This window comes from Pollicipes pollicipes, unplaced genomic scaffold, assembly GCF_011947565.3.
Source record: "Pollicipes pollicipes isolate AB1234 unplaced genomic scaffold, Ppol_2.1 Scaffold_3087;HRSCAF=3621_pilon_pilon_pilon, whole genome shotgun sequence".
Lineage (NCBI taxonomy): Eukaryota > Metazoa > Arthropoda > Thecostraca > Pollicipedomorpha > Pollicipedidae > Pollicipes > Pollicipes pollicipes.
The window spans coordinates 32,303,141-32,328,807 of NW_023596225.1; the positions used below are offsets into that span (position 1 = coordinate 32,303,141).

The window sequence follows — 25,667 nt, forward strand, 5'->3', positions numbered from 1 at the left end:
TTGGACCGCCCCGCGCCTGTGACAGGGCGCCAATCCAGCAATATGACACGTAAAAGACACTACGCGAGCACTCCCATACTCCCCCGCCCCTCCCAATGAGATGATGGAGGGTGTGGACAGGCCACTGATGCGACAAGTCTTCCCGCATCTGTATTGGATGATGGTGCCGCTGATGACGGTGACGGAAGACGACGCCACTGCTGACGGCGTGGAGCAGGACGGCGATTCGGCGGCCGCGGGCGTTGCCAGGTGGCGCTGCGGTCGCACGCGGAGCGGAGCCGCAGCCGCCGCCGCTCAGCACTCGTGCACGTCCACACACTCCCCGCCCTCCAGCTCCAGCGAGTCGGCCGTGTCGGCCGGGTTGAGCGTCTCGCCGTCGAACCGGAACCTGCGCACGTCCGGCCCGGTCAGCCGGCGGCCGGGCGAGCCAGGGTCAGCAGCGGCGTCCGCCGGCGCGCGCGCCACCAGCGGCGTGCGCGGGACGCCAGCGCCCAGCGCGGTCACAGATCCGCGGGCCCGGCATCGGCTCCATCGCGGCCAGCCTCGGAACGTCAGCTGACCAAACCTATAGCAGAGGCGAAGCTGACCTGCCCCAAAACCGCCCTCACCCTAGGACTCGGTCCCAACACTGCCCTCGGCTAGACCATGACAGCGGCCCACAGCACCTCCCTCCATCCGCACACCTGGCCGATGTTGGCCTTACCCCACCTGACCTGACCTGACTTGACCTGACCTCCGCCGCCGCCCGCCCGTGGCCGGCTCACCGGCGGCCGCCGCGTCACCCGCCTCACCTGAGCCGGTCGAGGGGCCTGCCCCGCTGGGCGGCGTACCGCGCCATCAGCGACGCCATCGTCTCGGTGCGGGCCAGCCGCAGCAGCAGCGTCGAGCGACGGTCGGCCGACTGCAACTTCAGCTCCACCGAGTTCGGCCCGGGCGGACCGTCCGCCGCGGCGTCCGGCGCCGCGCCAGAGCCCTCCCAGAAGTCTGCCGCGCGCCCCGGGCGGGTCAGCAGGTGCCGAGGTGGGGTACGACGGCTCAATACCAGTGCGGGGTGTGAGACCGTTTGGTTTTGGGCCAAGGAAAGGCGCAATTGAGCGTGGGTGTATAACGTGCCTTGCTGGGGTTGAAACGATCGACGGAAAGGAGAGAACAGCGCGAACAGGCCTTGGGAGGACAATGCGCAGATAATTTTACAAACGTGTCGGCTCTAACTGAGCGCAAAGGTAAACAGGTGCCCCTACGAAACGACGTTTAGACTGCCACTGGTTCAAATACAGCGTGTGGACGCATTTATGAATGAGCTAGTGCCATTTTTTTAAGCACATGGAAGGGAAGGCGACAAGGCTGTCGTTGGAGGGAGACCCGTAACACAAGCTAATTTCTCATCTGATTTCCTTTCTCTCGTGAAATGCAACCACAAGTATTAATACAAAACAGATGGAGGCAACAAAAAAGCATTCAGAGGTGACGAGTTCGCACGACATGATCTGGGACTGCGCGGGTTCGCGTCACAGTGCGGAGCAGCCGCGCCTACAGCTACGGCTACGGCTACGGCTGTGGCTACGGCTACGGCTGCGGCTCACCGATGACGTCGAATGCGCCCAGCCGGACGTCGTCAGGTGTCTGATGCGGCCGGTACACCACGTCCCGCTGGCCGAGGTAGACGCGTCCGACGGGCAGCGACAGCTGCTCAGCCACCGCCTCGAACAGACGCCGCAGCTCCTCCGACTAAACGGGGACGGGCGCGCATCAGCGCGGCAGGCACGATCCCTCGCTCCGTGCCCATTCCTGTACCTGGGACCATGCCCGTGCCCGTGCGCGTGTCCGTGACCGTGTCCGTGTCCGTGCCCGTGTCGGTGTCCGTTCCTGTACCCGTACCCGTGCTCGTGTCCGTGTCCGTGTCCGCGTCCGTGTCCGTGTCCGTGTCCGTCCCAGTACCCTTACCCGTGTCCGTGTCCGTTCCTGTACCCGTGCCCGTGCCCGCGCCCGTGCCCGTGCCCGTGCCCGTGCCCGTGCCCGTGTCCGTGTCCGTCCCAGTACCCTTACCCGTGTCCGCGTCCGTGTCCGTTCCTGTACCCGTGCCCGTGCCCGTGCCTATGCCCGTGCCCGCGCTCGTGTCCGTGTCCGTGTCCGTCCCTGTACCCGTGTCCGTTCCGTGCCAGTGCTCACACCGCCGACCCCGTGCTCACTTCCGCCGACCCTGCGCCGCGCACTAACCCGTCGCATCCTGAGCCGGATCAGCAGCGGTCCGGCCTGGACGCGCGCCGTGAACTCCGGCTCGACGGCGGCCGGGGCCGGCTCCGGCTGCGCCTCGGCGACGTCCTCCTGCAGTGCGCCACACGACAGTCACGCGGCGGCAAAGCGCGCCAGTCGGTCGTCGCGCTCCTGAGCGCTCCCTAACAATAGACGGGGGCAGAATCGCAAGGCACCTCGTCCGCAAATGTGACGACTTCAGAAATTTCCAGATAAAATTGCAACGTCGGATTTGATTATTTTGATTTTGCTATGCGCGTACTCGTGAGCATTTAAACGTACAAATTTGGGCCCCACATCATCGTCGTGCGTATCGACTCCACCCGAAAGCGGCCTCCACAAACGACACGCGTCCACAAGCCGTAGGGCGTAGCCATGCGTCTGGCAGGCGGACGGCAGCACCACTGCGCCAGCTGGGACCGGACGCACCTGGGACAGCTGACTGAGCAGGTCATCCACCCAGCGGTCCGGCTTCGGCGATAGCTCCTCCGGACTCGGGTCCAGCTCTCTGCGAGCAGAGCGGGACTGTGGTGGGCGGAGGTGCAGCATACACGCGGCTGGTCACGGCGCAGTGAAGGAAGGACACTAAACACGCAGATAGGAAACCGACGCGGCGTAGCGGTTCACGTTCTAGGATGCTAACGCACGCGTGCTTTTTGATAAACACACGACCGGCTCTTGGTGCTAACCGGTCCTCGCGCTGAAATATGGCGACAGCGACGTAGAAAGAAATCAGTCAATCATTCGCGGTGGCTGCCACCAATCAACCGAATGGGATGACCCGAGATGCATTTCACTACGCCTGGGAGACCTCGCACAACGCGTTTAACCACCTCGTGGCTGAAGCAAGCCATTCGGAGCCGCACTCGACCCGCCGCCCGCAGGTAACAGACGCCCCCAGTCGCGCCATCCTCCAGCGGTGGGCGCCTCGGCACCTCCGCCGGCGCGCGCCGCTCGACGAGCTTACCCGGTGCCGCGGCCGCGGCGTCGCTTGCCGCGCCTGGGGCCGTCCTCCGCGGGCCGTTTGGTCGGCCGGCCCGCGCCGGGCTCGGGGCTGCCGGCCGCCGGCTGCCGCTCCGCGCGCGCCAGCCGTTCCGTCGCCTCCTGCTTCAGCTCTGCGGACGCAAGGGGAGGGAGCGTCGGAGCTAGCGGGCCGGAGACGGGCGCGGCAGTACGGTCTGCCACACGATCACCGTCAAACACGGACGGCGGCGACGTGATGCTCTTCCACCAGGCACACCCAATAGAGGGACGGTAAGACAGGACAGGGGGAAGGGGGAGAGGACGGAACGGAGAAGGGACTGCGGCGGAAAACGGCAAACTTAAGAACGAGAGGCAGGGTGCTGGTAAGGGAACGGAACGGAGCGGAACTCTGGGTACACAACGATGGAATGGTGTCAGAAATGGGAGGCCAAGCTCAAATGCAGGCCACAATGCCCGGAAAGGCAGGCACAACAAGAGATGCTGCCGGAAGTAATGGCAAACAGGAAAGCAGCTGGGAGCTCCAACAGCAAAAGCCAGGAAACTGACGTTATATGCTGTTGTGGTAGGCTCCAGACAAAACACTTCCCAATGTCTACTTAATTTGCTGCGGAAACAAAACTTCTGCGGCCTGCTGGCATGTGGCTGCATCCACCCATTACTAATCGAGGTACCTTGCATGCTCGCATCGCACGATATCAGCAGGTAACATTGCAGAACTTGCCTTCATAGCGTCGAAGCGTTTTTACAAATATACTATCTTCTTCATCATCCATGTCACTGAGGTGCACAGATCCATCGCTGTCAACGTGGTCACCTTCATGACCGCCGCCGCGCTCCGCCTCTTCCACGTCATCGTCCCCGGCGTCACGTTCACAACCGCGTGCCTGCGGTGCAGCACTCGGCGCCTGCTCAGCTACCACGACCTCTTCGTCTTCATCATCACTTATTTCGATGACACAGGTGGAATCCATGTTCTGTAGAACACGGAGTAAGACAACGTCAGGCCCGCCGTCTGAAGAAAATCATGTTATCACTCGCTGGGCCAGCAATAACTTCATGTGACATGAAAGACATCATGTTTGTGTGCGGACACAAGACAATGAAAAATGATAAACATTGAACACTGCATGGTGCAAACACATCCTGAAAGAAGAATGTCATCTTTGCAGGCCATTACAGCAACCCTATCCATAAAATGAGAACAGGTAGCTAGCACAACACACAACACCATTAATGCACCAAGATAGTCTGAAGCATACAACGAGCAATCTAAATTCTACTGAATTTCTGGTTCAAAAGTTCTTGCCACCAGTTACATGCGTATATCCACACACACACGCGCACGCGCACACACACACACACACACACACACACACACACACGCACGCACGCACGCACGCACGCACGCACGCACACGCACACACACACACACACACACACACACACACACACACACACACACACACACACACACACACACACACACACACACACACCCACACCCACACCCACCTACACCCACACCCACACCCATACCCATACCCATACCCATACCCATACCCATACCCACACCCACACCCACACATACACACGCTCGCGCGCGCACGCTGAATTACATGTTTTGATAGCTTCGGGTAAGTTTTAAATTTCGAACGTTTTGAGATTTACTTTTGACATAGCCAAAGATGGATCAGACAGACCATATTCATCTTGAAAGGTAGTTCACCAAGAGACATGGGTCATCTTCTCATATATTCGTGGTTTGGCGTTTCGGATACATCGTCCATTCTCTCCATTCTCAAAAGCAGTACGTGGCGCTTCATTTCATGCCGGCAGTTGATTCCTTAAAAATCAGAGCATAAAACATCAGCACACAAACAACGACGTATTTCTCATGAGGATAACGGCCAGTACCGTTTTGGCCCAGCAAAAACAGACCATCCTATAGCTGCGCAGAAGACATCATTAACATCACACACGGTGACCTACGCCATCAACATGACGAATCACAATACTAAGTGCCGATGACCCAATCCCCCATTTGGGTTCATCAGTGCCATATTTCTAGCCTGAATGATTTAATGGTGATGTTGCTCCAAAGAGATAATTTTCGAAGTTTGGTTCATTTGTCTGTTTAGTACTAGTGTGTGGTCGTGAATGATTAATGCATCCAGAATGTTGCAGTTTCTTGCAACATGTCCAGATGCTAAACTTTGCGTTTTGTGCGAGCATTTGACACGTGGGACGAGTATAACTGTGGTCGCGTTGCATGTGGTCCCTTGACGCCCCTTCCGTGACGGAGATCGTCAGGCGTTGGGACGATGTTGTTGTTACACCAATTCAGGGCACGGAACACAGCCTGCTACCTTCATTAGCGCAAGGCAACGCGTATACTACAATGGCGCGCTTCAACGTCTCTGTCTTGGTTGTTGTTTTTCATAAAGAGGTTTCTAGTTTTGCGACTTTTCAAATATGGCTGCACTCTAAGCATATTTCCGTCTACCACTGACAAGTTTTTGGACACTTAGATTTTCAATAACTTCCCATTTCATATAGTTACTCATATAGTTACTCCAAACTCATACAGTTAGGGTGGATGTTGTGGATTAACTGGTTTTCAGGTTTTTGATGATTCAAGTAATTACCAAGCATTATTTTTCTTGGTCCACTTAAACATTAATGTACCCATTGTTTGAAATTATTGAGTCTGACATCAGAAACCACATAACTTGTACACACATGGCCTACTTTCAAGGGCTTTGATAACACTCATTTTAACAAGTCAATGAGCACAAGAGCGAGAGCATATAAATTTATGGCAGTGACTACTGGTGCCACAGGCTAAACAGTATAGCACCAATTAAATGGCAATTCTAAAGCTTCAGCAGCCAAGCAGAGTTAGTAATGACTTTGGGGAGGTATTTGTCTTTGCAACCACTAATCAAGGCATGTGAAATGAAAGTGAGAAATTGGAACAAAATGGGTCACCCCGAGGGCAAAGTCCTATTTCCTGGCATTAACTCTGCTCACCTCATGTGAAATACAAAGGTGACCTGGAGCAAGCACAAAGTTTGGTGACTGTCCAACCTTGAAAGAATAACAGTGGCCTTTCTACACCATAGGTGCCATCTAAAGTGGCACCCGTGGTGTTAGAGCTCACAGGTTTCAGGGACACTCAGAGGCAGACCAATCACAACATCATTTTAACAAATAATGGTTGAAAACATCTGTGGACATAAAACTGTCATAACACTTGAAATACAATAAACTGCCTGTCTTTTTCAGATAAAACCTGAAGGTAATACAAACCTTATATTTTTACTAACAATGCATGACAGCATAAACCCAAATAAATCTGAAAAGGTAGAGATAGGGATGGTAAATGTCATCTGCCGGGTTATATGTCCGGCATTTGCAGGCAAGCACCCAAGTTCTGTTATACCAGTGGGTCAGGGCCTTGAGGGCCTTAGCATGGAAAGACCTCACTCCATTCATACTGCTAGCCATTGCCAGTGCATACAATCTGTGTGTTTCTTAAAATTTTGCCCTGGGAGGTTAAGGCATAAACAAGTCATAATAAAAGAAAACTGCTACTTCAAAAGTGGAGCACTTCATGCAGTTTTTGCCCTATGTTTTGAATGTCCATATCCCTATTTACAATGATGTGGATATTCCTTGTTTATGCCACAAGCATGGGGAACAAACCACAAAGGAGCACCATAGATAATAAGTACCTTCTTAGGAATACTTGAAAGCAACTGAGAAATCCTATGAATATGGCCAATTTGAATATAATATTGTGCACATTGTGCCCAAAATGTGAAATTTAATGTGAACATAAAACACGACAACATGAGATACATGCATCAGTTTGTAAATCAGTTGGAGGGGGTCAGCCCATAAGGTTGACCTACCCTGCACCTGAAACACAGCCTCTTCCCTGACTTTAGCCACACACATTTGCATTCCTGATGTCAAAAATATTTGCAGAAGGGCTTCCCACTTCAAGCCTTGTGATCTTGAAGCTTTGTGAGAAGCCTAAAATTAACTTAAATTCACAGAAAACATCTCAGTAACATGGCCAATATGACCACTGGAAGGGTAATCCAAAGCACAAAAATGTCATTTCGAGCTGAATGGCATGGCCTGACACACAGACTAGAGCAGAGTGCACCTCATACATGTTCTGTGGAAACACTACAGAAAATGCATTATTTACTTCTAGTACATACCTTCAGACATCAGCACAACACCTTGTATTGGGTGTTGGGATGTGAATCTGAATAACTGGAAAGTTCATGATGCTGGTGTAATGATTTTGAGCTGTGATGTTCACAGTAATGGCTAAATGTGTATCTCATATCTTGAAACCAACATTATAGGTAAAAGCTGCTGTTGTTCCGTCCATTTGTTTGTTGTTGTCCTACTCTCAGTAATACCAGGTTAAAAACCTGCCAATATCTGCATGATGGCCTAGCATATAAGGATTTGGAATGACAACCATATAGGATATGTACAGGACTCCATCCAGCATTCTCAGTACGCAGTGCGCATACATACTCTTTCATCGAACGTATCACCAAGCGGCGCCACAGGCACTGCGGAAGACCACTTTAGCTTCAAAGCAAGGTCATGCACTTCAAAGCAACCCCGCTCGACGCAGTCAAAGCTGACAATTATTTTTGAAAAACGTGACGCCAAGGCCCAGCGAAATCAAATCAACACAAGTGCGGAAAATGCCAAACTTTCTGCCAAGTATGGTCGACTAGCCCAGGTTTATTTAAAAGACCAGCCAAGGTTTTCTCCAACTGACGTCATGTTTAAGGTTTCCGGACAAACAGACGAATTGAAAAGACGAAAGAACAGAGCCGAACAATAAGTTGAGAGGGATAAGAATCGACAGAGAAAATGTTGATTTGGAAAAAAAGACAGAGAACAAAAAGTCGACAGGGATAAACGTCGACATAGTTTACAGACAAAACATAAAAATTCGACAAATGTAAGGAAGGAAAGGATATACGCCGAAAGACAGTACATCGTCGGGGATAATCTACTCTGATATGTAAAACAGCGGGAGTTAAAACGATTTCAAGCAGATGGGTAGTCGGGATTGTCGCCTTTTATAAGAACAGGATAAAACTGGTCACAAGGAGAAACGGATGGGACTGGAAGGGACTAGATGGCACGGAACAGGAGTGGGCAGGACCGTACGGGACCAGATCACACCGGAAGGTACTGGGCGAGACCAGATGAGATGGGATCGGATCGGATGGAACTGCACGAGACCACATGGGACGAGATGGACGGGACCTCGCCGAACCGGACGTCGGCAGACGGGACCACGGGTGGCTGCACACGATCAGGCAACAACGAGCGTCACCGGACGTGGTCGAAAGGGACCCGACGGGACAGGACGAAACCAGACAAAACCGGACGGAACCGCACGAGATCAGACGGAACTAAATGAGCATGGCGCTATTGGAAGGGGCAGGATGGGTTGAAACAATTTTTAACCCAGCCTTTGTCGAAAGCTGCTACTTAAGGGCCTCCATGTCTGTTGTCTGTTGTCTGTTGTGCGACTGCGTCGGCCGTAGACCTGTGCGTGCGTTATTGAACCCTAGAAATGCTCACATTGTGTGGAACGGTGCCGGACACAACATGTGATGACCATTATCATTTATGACCGCCTTAAGCTTCTAATTATTCGACCAAGGGCATAGTCTCGCAAAATGAGTAGGAGGAAGGGGTGGGCGGAGCAGGAGAAAATTATGCAACTAACCTTCAAAACGCCAATAAATGAATTTCCCCCGGATACAGACCACCTCCTTTCGAAAACTGGGTAGGGGGGGGGGGGCTATAGCCCTCCCGTCCCAACTGAATAGGAAACTGCACCCTTGTGTTCAGCATTATCAGTTGAGGGTTCCTATGCCGAGTTATCGACCTTCAGTATTCTATATATTCAATATCGACCTGTAATGGTAGTGACTTGCAAACTTCCTGTCGGAATTTGTTGCTTTGAACTTTTCGTCTTCTGGTTTTGGTTATCTATCCCGCTTAACTTTGATCCCTATCGACCTTTGCTTCTTTAGATTTTCATCATTTCAGCTCTTACCAAGTTGAGTATTTCGTATTAGGCTTAAATCCCTGTCGACTTTTTGTCCATCGACTTTTTCGATCGACTTTTTCCACTCGACTTTTACCCGGACACCCATACGTAAACTATGCTACATAAGTACGTCATATGTGCAACGTCCAGGTAGAGCAAGCCTTGCTTGAACAGCGAGAAGATTTGTGCTTGACCTGCTCGACCGTGAATACCGTAGATATCTTTGCAAAGTTAAAAATCAGTTGAAATCAGAGGACAGGACGGACCGTGCCAAGCATTGCGGCACGTAGAGCTTTTACCACTAAATTATTCCGCTGACCTGGAATTGTGCGATCGGATAGTGGTGGTCAAAGCTCACACAACAAGCACTTCTAAGCGTGAGCCCTGCTACTAGAATCCGTCCATTCAAAAGGCTCGAATTACATTGTTAAAAATCCATCGTGTGGGTTCATGTATTTCGAAGCAAAAAAGGTAGGCAGGAATGAAACAGTTGTGCTCTGTGGACTGTCGGGCACCGGCAGGCAAACCGCTGGGTCGGGCGGGCTTTTCCAGCAAAAATGCAACGACATCCCGATTCCACCTCCATATCCAAGTAATTCGGAAAATGCTTATTTTGCTATTGCAAAGGAGTACCTGATGCACATGAGCCGAGACCGCATTTAGATATCGACGACCCGACTGGCATTGATAGAAATTAATAGATCCTGACGGGGAAGAAAGCAAGTAACCGTATTACGACGCATGGGTCGATGCACCTACACAAGCATAAGGGTAGGAGCTGGGGTTCCTTCGGTGACACAGTAACCCAACTTCAAAAGAATGTTGATCACTCACCCTGCGACGACGCATGCAAAGAATCTGCTTCAAAATTAGTATTGGCACCCTCACTGCCTGAGACGCTCCTCTTGCTATGTACACAACTATGTAGAGAGGGCCACGTACCGCCATGCAGAAGCGACAAATCCGCCCATTTCGAGGCGATTTTAAGGACTGGTATCTCCGACGAAGACGGAAGACGGAAGAACCAAGACGGAAGAGCCAAGTATATGACATCGGAATAACCAAGCAGATGATATCTCTTGTAACGATTGCCAAGGGATAGGCGCAGAGGCGGCACCTTATATACTTTCCGGGGGCCTGGGTCCCCTTCTCCCTCTTCTCCAAGGCTGACTTAACCCCGCCCAGTGCATATGAGCACGACAAAACTGGGTCAAAGGATTGCAAAAAAAATTATCGTGACTTTTCGTACACTAGGTACCTAGCCAGATCGCAATAAGGGACACTTTCAATTTGTACCTCATGGTATCATGTGCGTGCCTTCTGTTTTGTCATGTCAACTCCTTCATACATTAGGCCGGTTTGTAAATGTTTGTCATATTTTTCTCATGATCGCACATGGATTGGAATATAGCGCGATTTGCTGCAATATGCGGGTGTTTTTGGAAGTACAGGGTGGCCCAGAAAAAGTTGACACATGTTTCCCTCAACAAGGGCAAGTGTAGTTGTAGCAGTGCGCGAAATAGCACCAGAACCGCCCAGGTGGGTATCAGAGCGGTAGCGATATGATGCTCTGAGGTGGCGTAGACGCGGTAAGATACCGTCCAGATGGGCATCAGAGCGGCGGCGATATGGCGTTCTGAGGTGGTGTAGACACGATAAGATACCACCCAAATGGGTATCATAGCGGTAGCGATATGATACTCTGAGGTGGTGCAGACACGGTAAGATACCGCCCAGATGGGTATCAGAGCGGTAGCGATATGACGTTCTGAGGTGGTGTAGACACGATAAGATACCGCCCAGATGGGTATCATCTGTAGCGATATGATACTCTGAGGTGGTATAGACACGGTAAGATACCGCCCAGATGGGTATCAGAGCGGTAGCGATATGACGTTCTGAGGTGGTATAGACACGGTAAGATACCGCCCAGATGGGTATCAGAGCGGTAGCGATATGACGTTCTGAGTTGGTGTAGACACGATAAGATACCGCCCAGATGGGTATCATCTGTAGCGATATGACGCTCTGAGGTGGTGTAGACACGGTAAGATACGGCCCAGATGGATATCAGAGCGGTAGCGATATGGCGCTCTGAGGTGTTGTAAACACGGTAGGATACCGCCCAGATGGGTATCATCTGTAGCGATATGACGCTCTGAGGTGGTGTAGACGCGGTAAGATACGGCCCAGATGGGTATCAGAGCGGTAGCGATATGGCGCTCTGAGGTGTTGTAAACACGGTAGGATTCCGCCCAGATGGGTATCAGAGCGGTAGCGGCATGGTGCTCTGAGGTGTTGTAGACACGGTAAGATACTCGTTCTCTTCCCCAAAGAGGCGTTTTCTGTGCAGTTATGGTTTGACGAATGTGAAAGCTGTGGTTGGATTTTTTTGTTCTTGTCACAGTTTGCCATTGAATGGTCATTCGAACACCACCGCAGTCTTGATAGTGCGAAAAATACACACGCCACTATTTAGGTAAACATGGATTGCTTTTCCGAGGCCACCTGGCATGAACGTCAGTTTCAAAAATACACCGCCCGTTTTACCTCACACCTTCACTACTTCTTTGTAAACTGAGTTTACCATTAAACCGAGATGGGGATGGGCAGATCTACACGCCGCTCTCCCAATTTGTGAGATCAAGACAGTTTTTTAGCGGTCAAGGGACGTGCAAAATTGTAACGCAGTATCATAAAGCTGTGATTAATTTTCATTCAGAGATTTCGTCCGAACCTTTTGATTGGATGTATTTCTGGGGTCAGCACCCACGCCAGTCAATGCTTGTTTAATGACCCCTGACACGATCGTAAAATCCTGCGTCAATTGCAGGCATCTGCGGCGAAAGTTTAACATGCCGCAAAGTTTGACCCGGTACATCGTTCTGAGGTGGTGTATACTCTGACGTTCCCTGACCACTGAGGGCGTACCAAAGGTAGTGCTCCCGCTGCCACCGTCTGTGGGCTAGCCCGGTCGAAAACAAAAAGCGAACACCTAAAGGGACTCGAACCCACATCGCTACAATCTGTAAATCGGAAGGCAGGCACCCCAACCAGCTGAGCTATCAAGACGAACTAAGGCGCGTTGCGGGACGGACGATTTAAAGTACAGTTTGGTGGTGTATCTGCCGCCTGGTTACACTACAAAAGGGTGTCTGTTGCGTAGTTATACCACAAAGGGTGTCGAGGAATGGAATCAACGCGTTTTGTGCTTGGAGTTCCAAAGTAAATGAAATTTTGGGGCGGCGTTGATCGACTTTTGAGAAGCAATCTCACCACGAGCATAGCTTTGAAACATCGGATTGCTCAATATAATCAGCGTTTTTTATAACGTCACTTAACCACTGCCTCCTGGAATACCTACTGAAGGTCGATCATTTTCGATATGAGAATTTATAATTATTAACCCTGAAACATAAAGATTCGAGGCCTTTTCACTGATGTCAGCCTCGAACACCTGTCGAAGCGTTGGCAACACTATTTTTACGATGGCTTTTCTGGGCACCTATGCGGTCACCAGTCTTTATCCACTCTATCCTTCCTGTTATCAACTTGTCTGTTGAGAATGGCGTGTCAGTTTAAGTTTACTTTGATATATATATATATATATATATATATATATATATATATGCATAACATCAGTGTACCCTTAAAATTGGGTAGGCTCTCCCGCTACGTGTCAGGTCAGGTCATTATATATAAAACCGTTTTTTGGGGTCTCGAACCACCTTCCATAAACGATGAACTCTGCCTTTGTGCGCTGGTCACATGGTCTTGGATGGTTAAGATGCTTTTCTGTAAATTACACTACATTATGGGCTTTTGAGGATAATGCAGCTTCACGTCGCCTTGAAAGAGCTACTTGTTGCTCCTCATGAAAACAACTATGGACTAGACGAAACATTATGATATTCTTTTTACACGGGGAAAAATTACAGCGGCCAAAACCCGGATTTTTGTTTGGGGTAGATTAGGCCAATCTTACCTGCTGAGCCCCCAAACCGAATTCATATAGTGATGCTACTGGATAGGTGTTTGGTGTCAAGAAACGAATTGTACGAAATTTGAGATACGCTTAATCAACACCTACGGAACGCACGCTAACGGAGAGCGTATTCACCATTAAACATGGCAGACAGACGAACTACAATTGTGCCTAACGCAGCAAACATGCTTAAAAAAGATCACTTTCTATCACCTTTCTATTTATTTAGCGAAGCGTTGGATTTCGTTGAAAATGCATCAAATGGAAAATTGTAGTACGATTACACCAAATCTTACGTCTATTTTGCAATATTATGTGACCTTCTAGGTCAAATTAGTGGTAACGTGATAGTAAACACCACAACACTCAAAGGTTAACGGCCAATTTCAGATTCTTATGCATCAGAATGTTCACCAGCGGATGAACCGGCGCCCGTCACGAAATTCTCTGAAATTGCAACAGTGTGAAATTCAGGTCCGAAGCACCACATCATCGAAATGTTGTAGCCGATTTAAGATCCTTAGAAATTATAACCCTAACCAGTGCATGATCTATCGTCCATCTAAAAGTCTTGGCACCTCAAGGTCACCCTTCAAGGTCAAATGACGAGGAACTCCATATCACCGAAAAGGTGCTGGCTGATTGCAGATACGTAACCATCAGAATCAACTTCAGTGCATAAAATAGCGTCTGCCAGTGAGTCCTAATCTCTCAAGATCATCCCTCAAGATAGAATGAACTATTGACCTTAAGGTATAATTAAGGCTCAAATGATTGGGAACCCATATAACACAAAGCTTGCCGGCTGATTTCAGATTTCTAAGCACCAAAACATCCACCAGCGCAAGCAATATGTAGCAGCGTCCGTCAAAAACTCAATAATACATTCGAAGCAATTTCAAGCAATTCCAAGCAGCCATTTCAAGCGAAGAATTCGGGTTGTGATACATATGTGGTTTAAAGGCAAACACCATTTAGTCCTTCTTAGGACTGAAGAACACCTGACCGCGGTCGCAGAGCTAACTGGCCGAAACATTGTGCACATACTCACACACTAGACTGGGACGATTGTCCGAATAAATGACTCCATCCGTGACTGCATTGACCTGATCAACACTATCTTCTCCGGGGGTGACCTTTTAAGAACCGATGAGAGAAAAGTAAATTAGTTATGAGCATAGGCGCACAAATTTTTGGGAGCAGATGCACCGCTGCCCGGCGTCGCAGTCTCCGTCTCTCCGCGCGGTGTTGGATGCTGCAGGTAACACGGGATGTCGGACGACCTCCTCACGAGAATGACGAATTATGTGCCAAGAAATATCTCTACCGAAAGCATTTAATATATATTCGCACCGGTCGAATGTCAGACTCGGCATACTTTGCACCCGTGCAATCTTAAGGTTGATTCTCTGGACGCCTTGGCTGTTACAGCAACACCAATAACAGCCACTTCGCCATTGCCTCAAGGGTTTGTCGTGCTATAAGTGAGCATCCGTTCCGAGCATCAGTCTGAAAATAGCACAGGTGAAGTCTGCGGCCCGAGCTATCTCAAGCACGTGCAAAACCCATCGTTAATGAGTTGCTGCTTGGACTTTTTGACGATTTGATTTGCATCGAAATTGTGTTAATTTTCACTCTCCTCTCACCACTTTTGCTATCTGGAGACTGATCAGCTAGATATGCTACAAAATGACGTTGATGGCTGCTCGAATGTCATGGCATATGTCTAGTAAAAATCCCAGAATAATCGAAGCGCAAGTACCTATCCACTGCGCATTTAGTACGTATGCGAATACGGGAGGCTAGACTGTGACCTGGGGTCGTGATCGTAACGGTTTGCCAATTTTTTTAAAGGATTCAGTCCCGATATTTTGATTGGATGAATTTCTGGGATCAGCTCTTACCTGAGACTGTGCTTGTTGCGTAAGTCCTGACTCCACCACCCAATCGTGAAATTCCCAGTTAATGACATACTTAAGCGGCGAACGCCCGACCAACGCTAGCCACTTTTCGTTTCTTAGCGTTGTCATGTGATGCGAGACGTAACGGAACGGAAAAGCCCATTAAGAAACCAAATTCACGCGCACCTTAGTGTGAAAATATCTGGTGTCGAACCTCATATAGTCACAACGGCAGACTGATGTTCCACAGTACTCCCTTGCTGGGAGCGGAAAAGTTTTCATCTGCCAAGAACGGCGCTCTCTCCCGTCTCGTACGTAGGCTGAGTGTGGATCGCGTTGTGGAATCTCATCGATTCCAATGTTTCGCTACTTAACGGTTCTGTTTCCTCTGGAATCGCAATGAAATAGAAAGGCCGCCGTGTTATGGTCCCGGGGCTACCGGCACTAGCCCATGCGGTTTGTGATGTGTATTGTGCGTGATTGCCGGTTTGAAGGAGCAAGCAAGAAGGGAGAACGAACGGATGAGCGAGAATGAAAACGAGTTTAAGCAATGAACCAAGTCACATAAAAGGCGAAGAGTGACCGTCCTGGCTCCCTGCGAAAGTTGGGCCAGTGACCATTTTTGGTGCATGAGGTATGCAGCCGTCCTAAAAGCTGACAATTCCGGGGGTAAACGTAGTGAAGCCTAACTGAACACTCTTTTAAACGTGATCTTCTCCCTATTTCCAACATTTTGTTTCTATGAGGAACACTTCAAGTTCTTCCAGCTTGGCCGTCTCGATGGCTTGGCCGTCGCGATGGTGAGTTCGAGTCGTTTTAGGCTCTCGCTATCTGCCCTTGACAGGCATAGGCTGTGGCCGGTGGCGGCCGCCGCGATAAAGGTCATATGACGTCAGAGAGCTGGGCGAACTGTACCGAACATTATGGCACGTCAAGCTTCCGCCACCAAATTCTTCCGTTGACATGAAATTACGCGATCGGGTGATACGGCGAGGGCTAACACAACAAACATTGCTTAACGTGTGCTCTGATCCCAGAGATCCCTCCATTCAAAAGATTCGGATTAAATCTAAAAACTCGTACCAAAGCGTCGGTCACGCTATTCTAAGACGGTCACACTGTTCACCAGTCTTAAATCCTCTGTCCTTTCAACTATAGATATGTCTGTTGAAAGGCCGTTTCACTTTGCACTTCACACACTTCAATTGCACTTTTGAATCAGGGAAGTATCAATTTGCGTCAAATGATGTCCATAGCCTCTCGCACAGTGTCAGACCACGCCATTCAGAATTAAACCAACGGTTTACGTCCCGGGCCACAACCAATGAACGATAAACGAGACCCGTTTCGTCGATCGCATCAGGCCGTTTGACTTACACGTTTTACTGCAAAACAATGACCAAATGTAGTTACAAAATGCATTGTGTTGTATCACACGGAACAAAATGATTCCTAGATGAGCACAAGCATAAGCAATATTTCCTAAAAGAGGCTGAATTCCGTGAAAAATGTCCGGCTTTGGGGCAGGTTGTCCCAGCCTTGTCGGCTGAGCTGCCCCAAACAATTTTAGGAAGTGACAACTTTGCCCGTATGCGATTAAATCACACTAATAACATTTTTGTGCTCAAGGAGATGCCAAGGAGTTGCAAAATGTGCACGGCTGGTTTTGACTATAGCAAGTGGTACCAATGCAGAAATGAATCCCAATTCTCAGAAACATTTCAGAAGTGGTTACATCGATGAAAGGTCGATATAATTTGGCCAGTTCAGTAACCACTGAAGCAAGAAAAACCTGTGCGCCTTCGGTGCGTCAAAATGATCAACGAAAAACGAGTTGAGCTTTTGCTTGAAGAGGATGAGAGGGTCGGATAGATCCCATGGTTATTCGGTTGTGGCGAATTGGCGTAACGGCTACCTGATATGTAAGCGCACACCAGGTTATTATTAAAACAACGCATGCTTAAGAGTAAATGAAACATCGCACACCTTCGGCTCGTCAAGAATGGTAGCAGGTTTCCAACAGCCACCGGACCTGCGCACCGGTTTTTCACAAAAGCACCACTTTCCTTGAAAAAGCAAGTAAAATGGACATCTCTCAAAATGAAGTAGTCTAAAGCCGAGTTGTTCTAACAGCGTAAGTGCATGGCGTCTTTGTGCTGAACTGGGCTCCGATGACCCGGGGCCCGATGATCCTGGATCTAACCCCCGCTCCTCCACACACTTTCTGAGAACGATCTCGAGCCTTGACCGCCATGCAACGAAACATGGTCGGTGCGGGGCGAGATTTAAAGGAATTGTTAAACCCTCGAAGATATTGAAGCAAATACCAAACACGATGAAATAAGCATACTAATAACTATAGGTGCACTCTTAAGTGGAAAAGACTGCACAGTTTTCGTCTAGTAAATATGCTCCTCAATACGCCAGCGTTTGATTACGTCATCGTACCTGGCACAACATTGGTTGGGAGCCAATCGACAGCCGTTATATATGAAAATCGTGTTCACGATCGCTAGATATGATCGACTCCACACTTCTGTCCTGCTTTGCCTCGATCGCTGCATGGCCATTGGAATGACGCGAATTAAATGACATTATGGTGTCATGGATGCCTGGATGACTTTGAAATAGTCTCCCGGAAATAGTCTGCACATCTTCGTGGACGCGTAGCCGAGAAACAAGTAGGGCTCATGACTTAAGAGGGGCAGAGCTGCGAACTGCAACGAATGATCTCTAAGATAGCTTTTTCGGTTCAAAACCCTCCACAAATGAGCAACACTCCCTTTGACGTGCCGGAATGCTCGGCACCGTCCGGCATACCCACTGATATCACCTAACGTTTGCGCGACCACTGCCACAAACATGCCATTCGAGGGCCAATGTAAACACCCAAAGCGACTTGAACCCACCCGCCATGGATGGGTGAACCGGAACCATGCGTTTTATGCAACTCAGCCGCCGGGACGAACCACTGACATATAAGTAGGGTGCATGTAACTGTGTGCGGTGATATTATCAACATGAATTCATCTCAATACTCATTCGATTATATTGTGTAAGGGCTAGTCTCAAACATGTTATTTTGGCCCGCATGTATGCCGATTTATTGCTTTAGTAGATGATCCAAGGTCAAACGACCGCACTCGGTCGAGCAGTGTCACTTTGTAAAAGCGGGTGGGGGGGGGGGGGGGGGGGTGGGGAGTGGGCTGAGCAAGTAAAGTTGAACTAGTCTGCAGTGAAATCCTGATCTCTCCCGGACTTGGACCACATTGATTTGAGTCCATACTAAAATATAGCATTCCCTTTTTCTCGTTTTTCTCATGTTTGCATTCGAGGGGAGGGGCAGAAGAACATTGAGGAGGCTCAATTCAGCACTTGGAGAGGGCTAGACCCCCGCCCGAAAAATGCAAAGTGACACCCCTGGCCCAGTGCATATCTGTGTGGGCTAAGCTTTTGGATCTGTATATTCCTTATTCTTATAAAAAATACGACGACGTCCGCAGTTTTCTTTTCAGCCGTTTTCTGTCCAACGCATGCGGTTAACAATATGCTGTCATATGACCTGGGCAATCCCGAGATGAGCAAGAGCGCAACATATCTCATGTTGCTTTAGGGTGCGTTCCGCCCATTGACCTATATGGTTCCGCCGGCGGATAATCTCGGAAAATTATCCGGAATGTTGGAAAATTTTCCAGAATGGCGTTCGGCTCTGCCGTTATGCAAAATTATCCCGGATAATTTTCCGTGACGAGGGAGAATCGCGGAGAATTTTCAGAGCATGTTCAAGACGGAGAATCTGTTTTTGCTATGCATAGCAAGACCGTTGGCTGTGGATAGCCCATGGGAGACTAATCTGGGGAATAATTTCCGGACCGTCCCAGTAAAAATGGAGAATCTCCTCGGATGATAAGCGAAGAGATAATTATTCATTGGATCATTTTTCCTTGGCCGAACCCGCCCTTAATATGGCCTTCCACGCAACTGGTGATCAAAACTTATAACGATGCTACGTTTCGGAAAATGATTCTGAGCTGTCAATGGTGCAAACTAAGGCAATGCAAGTAAAAGTTTTTTGTCTTATCCGAGTCAATTGCGACCAACACCGTCGATAACGATGCTTTGTATCATCGGATGCACGATATAAGAAGCAGTTAGCCAAGCTTTGGCGCTTACTTGGCATAGTTGGATGACGTCATAGCACACTGCGACAACGAATCCGAACCTAATCGAGCCACCTTGAGACAGCGTTTCGCTCAAAGCTTGCGCCGTTGTTCGGTGCGTGGGGAAGGTGGGGGTGGAATTTTTGTGGATTTCGTGATTTGTCGGAGAGGTTAGAGTGTGTGCATGTGGAATTTGAGGTGCCGGTGAAATGTGGAATGACAGCGGAACTTTGCGGTGTGGCGGTAAAGTTAGGGTTCAGTTGAATGTTCGGGTTTAATCCGAATTTTTGTGTTAGTTTGGTTTGAGGTTTTACCTGAGCGCAAAGACAAAGGAGGCGAAATGCCTGGGATGAATACGGCTGTGAATAGAAAAGGTAAGCTATGTTAACTACTTCTCGCATGAAAGGGGACGCTTGACAATCAGGTGGGTTGATTGCTTCCTGCTGATAAAGTTAAATGCAGTGTGAACTCAGTAATTTACTGCCACTTGAAAAGCATGGCCCCCAAATGGTTACTTATGTAGGACAAACAATTGAATGCTAAGTGTTCATGTGATCTGTGTGTTCATAAGCATTCAGGTTGTTGGTGTACTGTGCTTTCAACCTGTGTGAACCTATAGAAGTCTGTGTTGAGGTTTGATGAGGCCTAGTATGTCCCACATTCTAATTATTTATCTAGTCAGGCAGTGGTTGGATCACAGGAGGGCACTGGTCTGGCTGATTCTTGACTTGGTGGAGGATGCTGATGCTTACCCCTACATTAATTTTTCAAACTTGAAGATTCAGTGTCCCAGTTAAACACCTGAAAGTTTTCACCAGACTGTCAAACCTTTGCTGGTGCATACTGCTCAGTTCCAATCCCTAGTGGTTTTCTCTCTGGTGTGTTTTTAACACTTTATTTGCCTAAGTCTTTCTACAGATGTGGTGGCTCTATCTTCCCAAAATCCTGACAGTCCTTTGTCTTGTAGGGCTTGACAGCCTGCACCAAATATCAATGTTAAGTCTGATATAAATGATATGCAATGCTTAAAAGTTTAGTGGAGATAGGTAATCAACAGGTATATGAAGGATCTCAGTGCTAATTTAGTGCTGTTTGCTGATTTGTGGGAGATTCAAGCTGTCTGTTTTCCTCAAGTCCTTCATATACTTTGTAGGTACATATGCTACTGTTTGTTGACTATGTTGATTAAGATTAATGCATTTTGCTTGAATGGTTGCATGCATAATCTTTGAAACATGGTTTTTTTGCAAAGATCCAAACCACTGACCATCTTATTGAGGCAGTAGTGTATCAATTTTTAAAAAGTTTCAAGCAAACAAATTTTAAAAAATCAGCTTACATGTACTGCATTATATAAGTAATCTGTGTAATGCAGCACTATATGTGCTATCTCAGTCATGGGTAAATATATATCTTGAAACAGCTCAAACCTACCCAACAGTAAGGTACTTTATGCTGGAATAAGATAAAAAGAAAATTATAATCACTTGAAATATGCATTTTTCTTACTGTGGCCAGATAAGTTACTGATACCTACCATGATCTGCTCTGGATTTGTGATGTGAATTGTTTGAAATAGTTATGGCGTGACCTTTGCATTGTACAAGGGTTGCATTGCACTTGTATATGTACCTTATGCCAGCAGCACTGTAAAGTGTTTACCAGTGGAAGGAGCTAAAGACAAATCAGCTGTGTTATGATTGTTGAGTGCTATTTGTGTGCTCTGTGCCATCTGGATTGTGCATGACCGTGGCAGTCAAATGTGCATGGAAAATCATGAAACCAACTTGGTTATACATTTTATAGTAATGCCTAAGTTGTGACATCTTGGGTGTGATCAGTTTGTGGCAGTGGCTTAAAGAAGTCTGAAATGACTGTGATCCAAAATTGTTGCCTTGAGGGAAAGTCGCAGCATGCTGTTTGGGTTATCTAAAATGTTCCTTTTTTGATGTTATCTATTTACGTGATAATTAGGCACACTGTTATCTTGGAATGGGCTGTGAGGGAGGCAAGTACAATCAGTAGCATGTTCACTGGTGTTCCAGTTCATACCATTAGAAAAAAAGCACATGAGTGTGAGCTATTTACTGGTGTTCCAATTCATACCATTAGAATAGAGTGCATAAGTGGTAGTGTTTCCACTATTCAGCCTTTTGGGGTGAGGGGAAAAGCCACCATCAACATCTGCATTTTGTTATTATGCATTTTGCTGTCTCATATCATGGGTCCAATCCAGGTTTCCCCTGTTCAGGGAGTTTTGCTTCCATTGTTACCAAGTAAGGGAATAATAGGTTGTTGAGGTATCTCTCAGAACATATATTAATATCTTGAAACATCTGCCATCCATTTTGTAATGCAATACTCAGTATTACATGTCCTCCAGATCAGCCCTAAAACAGGACACCTCTTCATCACTGTGGCTTTGGGGAGGGTGAGGAGAGGGGCTCAGAACATTTCCCCCACCTTAACTTGCAAAATCAAGTTCTGACCCAGCACAAAAAGCTGAACTTTCCCCCAAGGGCCCTTAAGCTCTCAGCTAACTTTTGCTGCACTGGCCATGCAGACTTTTCATGACCTTTTTTGTGACCTTTGTGCTAACATGACATGGTGTTGCAACTCTGAAGATGTGATAGTTCTTCCATTTTGTTTCTTGCTGGTGTTTTGCAGTCAACTAATCATGATCCTCTGGATGATGTGTAATCACATTTGGTTCTAATATATATTTTGCAATGCAACCACCTGTGTGGTTGGCTGATTTTTTTCAAGCAGCTGCAATGAAGCACTGAATGTAAAATTAAATGTGGAGCCTGGCCAATTCCACCCTGGATTTTTAGAATTTCACTAAAAACAAACATTTTTAGTTTCCATTACATGACCATGATTTATGAATGATCCCTTCAGTACATGTGTGACAGGGCTGGTGTTTTTGAAGTGTTGTGATGCTTTGAGGATGCACAGCTTTTTTATTGATCCCAGGCTACTCACACCTCCCATGTCTTTCATCATCACAGTCTGTAATCCCATTTGTTTGACATGGATGGTCTGCTGTGTTGGGTTGATTTTCACATTTTGGTGGTGGTATATTTTAAATGGTTTATTGAAATGGTGCAATGGGTGTTGAACAATTTGGTGATCTTTATGCTGTTGTTAATATGCAATGTTAGGTTTTCCTTTGGGTTTGGAAGAACGTTAAATTGACCTTATTGGCATGCCCTGCATTTACTCTCCCATGATATCAATGACTGGTGACCTTTGGCATCCAGTGGATTTAATAGAAAATCTAAGTTGGCATAATTTTTCACCATTCTCCCATTAATGGTCTGTCTGTGTGCACATACACTGTTAGACTTTGGTAATACTGGCATGAAGGTCATCAGGTCCTGAGATATGTTAGTACTATTGGCTCTTATGCTGATAATAACTGACCTTTGATAGGATATAAGGAAATCGTGGTTACTGGATATATCAAACAATCATCTGGATAGGTTATAAAAATATGCAATGTGCCAGGCAGTATTCTCATAATGTATATCAATGAATGATGATCCTCTAAAATGTAAGTGTGGTGGAAGTATTCTCATCCCATGTCCCGACAAATGAGCACTATATTTGTTTGACCAGTATCGGTTGCATTGGAGTTCTGGTATTTTCAGCAAAGGAACTCAACACATTTAAAATAGATGGGATTTCTTAACTGTTATACTTGAATTAAAGTCATAATGAGCATTTTGTGATGAAACATGCTACAAAAGCTAGACACCCATCCATATGAACATTTTATTGCTGTTAGACCATATAGAAGTCTGAGAACAAAGAATTGAGCAGAATAAAGCAATGACATTTCACCCATGGAATCTGAGATCTTTCATCTGAGAGTATTTCCGAGGTCTTACAAGCAGCAGCAGAGTGCTGGAGAAAAGGTCTGACTTTCATGTCACTTAAAGTGACCATGATTATCTTTGAGGTAAATAGTGAAATCATTTGTGAATTGTAAACCATACTAGACTATGGCTGGGTCCATCTTGCAGGGTGCAGGTTCAGTGAATCAGTTGGAAGCCCAGTTAGGCATAACAAGGCAAAACTTCCCTGGGAAATCTATCGCGAACCAGAATTTTACCCTCAGTGGACATGCTCAACACTCCCAACTAGTCCAGAGGCCAGCTGTGAAATTGGGGTAAGGGAGCGGGATGAGCTGAGGTTGAGTTGGGAAGTTTGGACACCAGCCATATAACGGACCACGTTTTTACCGCCCTGGTCATGTCAGGCCGTTGCTCACACTCGCGCCAGCGAAAACATGGACGAACTGCCGGGCCTGATTTAGAGACCGTCAAGCACCTGTCCAGCCACCATTGTTAAAAACTAATGGTAGTAGCAACTGGCATGCAGTATACCATGGTCGACTGCCGTATCTGGCCCAATGGCCCATCTCGCGCCCAGCCGAAGTGTTGAGGACAATTACTGTACGACCGTCTGTACAACTGGTGTAACCTGTTAGAAGTCTCCGTGGTATGTCAACAGACGATTATGTTACTTTTTCAGCTAACGATGGAACAGTGAGTTCCATTATGATGTGCACAGTGCAGCGTGCAGATGTTTTCGTCTCATACAGTGTGGCCTATAACCTAACCTAGGTTGCCTGTCTTCCACTGTAGTTGTTCGCCTGCGCGTGCAAATTGACCTGTACGCACAGGAGGTCTTTGACACTAGCGGTGACCATACTGCGCAGAGGAAATTCCCGGTTGTGTTCAAGTCAGTGTCCACAGAGTTGCTGTTTTTTTTTGGGGGGGGGGGGGGGGGGGAGGTGCGAAGGCGGTGGGAGGTTTTATAGATTGCGTCGAATGGTTTCGCTGACTGACTTGTTGCACAGTTCGTTTTTCGAGCCAAGCGTTTTGTGTGCCGTGAACTCAGGGCCCGCTTTGCGCCAGCTCATTGCGTCGGGGAAATTCTGGTCACCGTGAAAGGACGCGACGCGGCCACACTACGGGGCGGTGGAGGCTCTTACTGGCATTGGCAGCGGTGTATTGTCTGTCAACCTCTGGACGCTTGCGCGAGGAGGGAAGCACCAGTCTGGAGTCACCGTGACTCAGTTGGAAGAGCTTCGGACACTGGCCAGCATAAAGCAGACATGTGGGCCCGCGTCCCGGAAACCACGCTTGCCATGACTCATCCGTCACTGACAGCGAGCTAGCAACTGGTCGGCCAGGTATGAATCATGGCGGCCTTGCCATGAGATGGTAGTGCGCGCCAGAATGCTCCCGCGGAAAATGTCCGTTGATCTTGAATTACGGCACTCCACAGTGCTCTGGGGTGGGAGGGTTGGGTTGCCTTGGTCTTGCTATGGTCTTGCCAAGCTCTCCTCGGTAGGTACTTTCATCCCAAGCCCTTTCTTGATATTGAAGAAATATGAAGGCGGAAATGTAAAAAGGACACGTGTCGGTGTATTGCAATGCAACGTCATGTGGCTAATGCAGGCATGTGGCTGGAGAGTGTAGAATAGTTCTGCTCCACCCGTTCCTTATGTAACCGCGTGTTCAGTCATGTTATGATGCGTGACTTCTAAGGTGACCTTTGCGGTCGGGGACCTCTCCCGTTGGTATTTGTACGAACACGCTGCAACTACTGCGCTTTACATCCGCTTCAACTGCTCAACTCAGCGTGTCTCTGAGAAGCTAACCGTTCCTGTCAGCTACTGGTGATGCCCACTCAAGTTTGCGGAATGGGTGCTGGGTAGCCCCCTAATGCAGCCTAAAACCCTGATATTCAAACTCCGCCCAACCGAATGAGACCGATTTAATGTGACATTTGATCAGCGACGCTGTTGACGTCAGCTGCAGGGTATCCGCGCCGGGGTTACACATGCTTTGCAGCGTATATGAATGCTGCACATTGCGACAAATCGGCTTTGAGTTATTCGGCCGTGCAAAAGTGCCGTTTTCATTTCAGTAGGCTCGGATACATTTCATCTGGTTTTCGTGTGTCATTTGGCTTTTTATGCGACGGCTTCAGCAGCTGGTCATTTGGTCTGCTTGCATCTGACGGGTGCCAGTCTGCTCGGTTTGTGATCGTGTGAAGGCGCCATCTGAGCGCACCGATTCCTTCCGCTTTCCCGGTACCAGTGTTGCCGCGTAAGTCACTTGTCATCGAGGCGCGTGCTGCGGCAGCTGTGTATGGCAACACTTGCAGCCGAGCGGTGTGCTCTGTCGTGTCGATGAGCCCGGCTCGGCTCGTCAGGTGGACTCGATGTCGCTCCGCTGGCCGCCGCCCGTCGCCGCCCGTCG

The 25,667-nt window shown here is 48.3% G+C and overlaps 2 protein-coding genes across 2 annotated transcripts in view; one reads left to right on the top strand and one right to left on the bottom strand.

Moving 5' to 3' along the window:
* Window positions 1-108: 108 nt before the first annotated feature.
* LOC119089712 (uncharacterized) lies at window positions 109-7,945 on the bottom strand. The gene is made up of 9 exons (XM_037212523.1): window positions 7,798-7,945; window positions 4,964-5,080; window positions 3,959-4,211; window positions 3,221-3,368; window positions 2,683-2,761; window positions 2,218-2,325; window positions 1,584-1,728; window positions 792-984; window positions 109-388 (listed from the first exon to the last, which is right to left on the bottom strand). Exons 3-9 carry the CDS (start codon window positions 4,206-4,208, stop codon window positions 295-297), a joined length of 1,017 nt encoding a protein of 338 aa, XP_037068418.1. The 5' UTR covers window positions 4,209-4,211; window positions 4,964-5,080; window positions 7,798-7,945; the 3' UTR covers window positions 109-294.
* An 11,570-nt stretch (window positions 7,946-19,515) lies between these two features.
* The window catches only part of LOC119089476 (SRSF protein kinase 3), a 31,501-nt gene continuing 25,349 nt past the window's right edge, over window positions 19,516-25,667 (top strand). Inside the window, exon 1 of the mRNA XM_037212187.1 lies at window positions 19,516-19,763. Coding sequence (XP_037068082.1) covers window positions 19,730-19,763 — 34 coding nt within the window. The 5' untranslated portion in view covers window positions 19,516-19,729. The remainder of the gene's footprint in view (window positions 19,764-25,667) is intronic.